The 3,026-nt window shown below is 55.0% G+C and overlaps 1 protein-coding gene across 1 annotated transcript; it reads left to right on the top strand.

Annotated features, from left to right (window-relative positions):
- The first annotated feature begins 1,800 nt into the window (after positions 1-1,800).
- Positions 1,801-2,806, top strand: GPX1 (glutathione peroxidase 1). Its single transcript, XM_054281066.1, has 2 exons — positions 1,801-2,092; positions 2,213-2,806. Exons 1-2 carry the CDS (start codon positions 1,850-1,852, stop codon positions 2,561-2,563), a joined length of 594 nt encoding a protein of 197 aa, XP_054137041.1. The 5' UTR covers positions 1,801-1,849; the 3' UTR covers positions 2,564-2,806.
- Positions 2,807-3,026: the final 220 nt, after the last annotated feature.

The raw sequence follows: 3,026 nt of genomic DNA, 5'->3' as shown, positions 1-3,026 counted from the left end.
CTCAAAGCAGCCCCCCAGATCCTGCAGTCACCTGGGCACCCAGAGCAGAGAGGCACATTATGTGGTGCCTATTGGTGACAGCTGGCATTTCGTGACAAGTCTCTGCTCCCAAGCACAAAGGAGAGCAGACAGCGGGGCGGGCTGAGCGCATCCCCCGCATGGGGGCCCCGGTTGCCTTGGCTGCTGGCCAGGGCTGATAAGCAGCTGTCTGACCTTGGGCTGTTGTGAAAGGAGCTCGCTTGGCACAGATGCAGGCAGGAGGCTCAGCAGGGGCTCCCTGCTTCCCCTGGGAGCTGCACTGGAGCTGAGGCCCTGGCCCTTTGTTCCTGCTGGGCTGTGCTGCTCCACTGTCCCTGTTGGTCCAACCCATGGACATGGACACGAGGCCTGACCCCGACCTGCCTCTTCACAGGGTGCTCTGGGGGAGGGCAGTGGTTCACAAAGACCTGTGGAGGGACAGCTGGGCCACTTGCTTGGTGCGAGCACAAGAAACAGCCCAGCTCACTTAGGGCTGCCTTCAGTCTGTGGGGAACAGAGCAGTCAATACAGCATGACCTAACACTCCTGCAAACAGACTGAAGCAGTCAGGCAAGAAATGGAAAAGCCAAGGATGGGAAAAAGCAACCCCTGAAATTGAGAAAGGAGCTTACTTCTCTTTATCTAGTGAGGATATACCAGCTGTAATCCTGTGTGTAGACTTTACCACCCTCAAATAAGTGGAAAAATTATAGGACTCTGGAGAAGGGAATTTGTTGCCCTTCTTTCTTGTGCTCCTCCTGTTCTTCTTCTGTAAGAGCTGTAATGAGGGATGTGGGACTCCAGGCAGCTCTTCATAATGTAGTTTGTTAGATCCAAGATGTTACAGCAGCCCAGGGTTGTGGGTGACAGAGCCTGTGCCTACAGCTGTCAGCTCCAGCTGCAGGCAGGCCTGGACACCCTTTGGTTTTGGTTACAATGCATTATATACTTTTCTTTGCTGAGCACCTTAAAACAGAAGGACCAATCTACACCTTAATTTTTACCTATAGCCTATCATAGCTACTATAATTACCATATTCATGTTACTGTTCACCAATCACTAAAGTTAGTACGTTACAGTTTAAGCTAGAAGTTGTTTTTCAGTTTTCTTGCAGTGGAAAACTCTGAGACCTTTTTTCTACTTGCAACATCAGCAGGCTTGTTTGCCTGTGCTATCTTTCTGCTTGGTAAAAACACCTTCTTGTTTGAGGTGGGTTTATCCTTTGCTCTAAGCCATACAAACCCCTTCTAACTAACAGACCCTTTGCCTTCTTGGTTACCCAGTAAGACTGGCTCAGCAATTATTTCCTTCTATATCAAAACTTGCTTTCAATTCCGTTCCTTCTTCAGATTCTACATTCAAAAATCTTTCTGCCAAGCATCCATATTTGTGAGACTTTCTTGTCAAACTTTCATCTTTCCCATTCCTGAAGCACAAACTGCAGGTGTTTCTCTCCCCAAGGCCACGCTCAGTGGCAGTGGTGTTCTCGGAGAATGCTGCAGCCTTGGTGCCACACTGTGCGGGTGGCCTGTCACTACGAAGGCTGGACCATTCTGTGTTTTGCTGCTTTTCCACAGCGTTTCGGAGGATCGGTGACACTACCCTGTTAGCTGTGGGTTTAAAGCCACCCCGCTCTGCGCATTTCACTGATCGAAGCCCCCAAGCCCCTCAGCGCAGACCCCGCCGAGCCCGGGCGGTGCGGGGGCGATGTCTGGGCGGGGCAGCGCTCGGGGGCGGCTCGGGGCGGGGCCGGGGGCGGCTCCCGGCGGGACGGGGCGGGCGGAGCGAGGCAGCGGCGGGAGCGGAGCCGCTCCCTCAGCATTGCGCACCATGGCGGCGGCAGGAGCGGGCCGGCGTGTGGCCAGGCTGGAGGAGCTGGCGGCGAAGCCCCTGGGCGCGGCGGAGCCGCTGTCGCTGGGCTCGCTGAAGGGCAAGGTGCTGCTGGTGGTCAATGTGGCGTCGCTCTGAGGCACGACCAAGCGCGATTACCAGCAGCTCAACGAGCTGCAGCAGCGCTTCGGTCCCCGCGGGTTCCAGGTCCTCGGCTTCCCCTGCAACCAGTTCGGTCACCAGGTAGGGCGGGTGGCGGGGCCGGGAGTGGGGCCGGGGAGCGGAGGGGAGCGGAGGGGAGCCGTCCCCCGGGCCGGGCTCTCACGGGCCGTTCTCGGCGCGATTTTACCTTTGTTTCCTTAGGAAAACTGCACCAACGAAGAGATCCTTCCCATGCTCGAGCACGTTCGTCCTGGCAACGGCTTCAAGCCCAATTTTATGATGTTCGAGAAGTGCGACGTGAACGGGAAGGACGCGCACCCTCTGTTCACCTTCCTGAAAGAGGCGCTGCCCTTCCCGCACGACGACCCCTCGTCGCTGATGACCAACCCGCAGTACATCATCTGGTCCCCGGTGTGCCGCTATGACATCGCCTGGAACTTCGAGAAGTTCCTCATTCGCCCCGACGGCATGCCCTTCAAACGCTACAGCCGGCATTTCGAAACCATCAAGATCCAGGACGACATTGAGATGCTTCTGCAGAAGGTTGACTAGAAAGTTCTCTGCCCTTTGCCCTTGCTGTTGGCTGTTTTTCTTGCAGGGAGCCGCTGCTTTGGCAGAAATCCCAATGTCTCGTGCAGATTTTGCTTATGATGGTGCATCTTCCAAATCCTTGAAGTGTGCCTGATGTTTTCAAAAGTTGCACGGGAATGTTTGGGAAGGTATGCCAGGGCAAGCAGCTGTGAGTTTCAGTAGTTCACTGTGATTCTCTGAATAAAAATTGTGTAGTTTCTTTAAGGCTGTGGCTTGATAAATCTGTGTGAGTTGGGTAAAACGAGGTGGGTCTGTTACCTGTTCATCAGCCCATGTGGGTGCTCAACCTGGAGCACTCGAGCACGGCCGTGCAGTCAGGCTGAACTAAACTGAGGGCATGAGCTCTGCAGGCTGTGAATCAGTACCATGTCCTGCCCCACGTGTAACAAGCCTGGCAGAGCGGGAGGGCGGTGGGGAACAAACA

This window comes from Melozone crissalis, unplaced genomic scaffold (assembly GCF_028551555.1).
Source record: "Melozone crissalis strain CALT ecotype California unplaced genomic scaffold, PUWL_Pcris_2 ptg000029l_1, whole genome shotgun sequence".
Lineage (NCBI taxonomy): Eukaryota > Metazoa > Chordata > Aves > Passeriformes > Passerellidae > Melozone > Melozone crissalis.
Note: the sequence above shows the minus strand (reverse complement) of the source record. Positions and strands in the feature narration are given on the sequence as shown.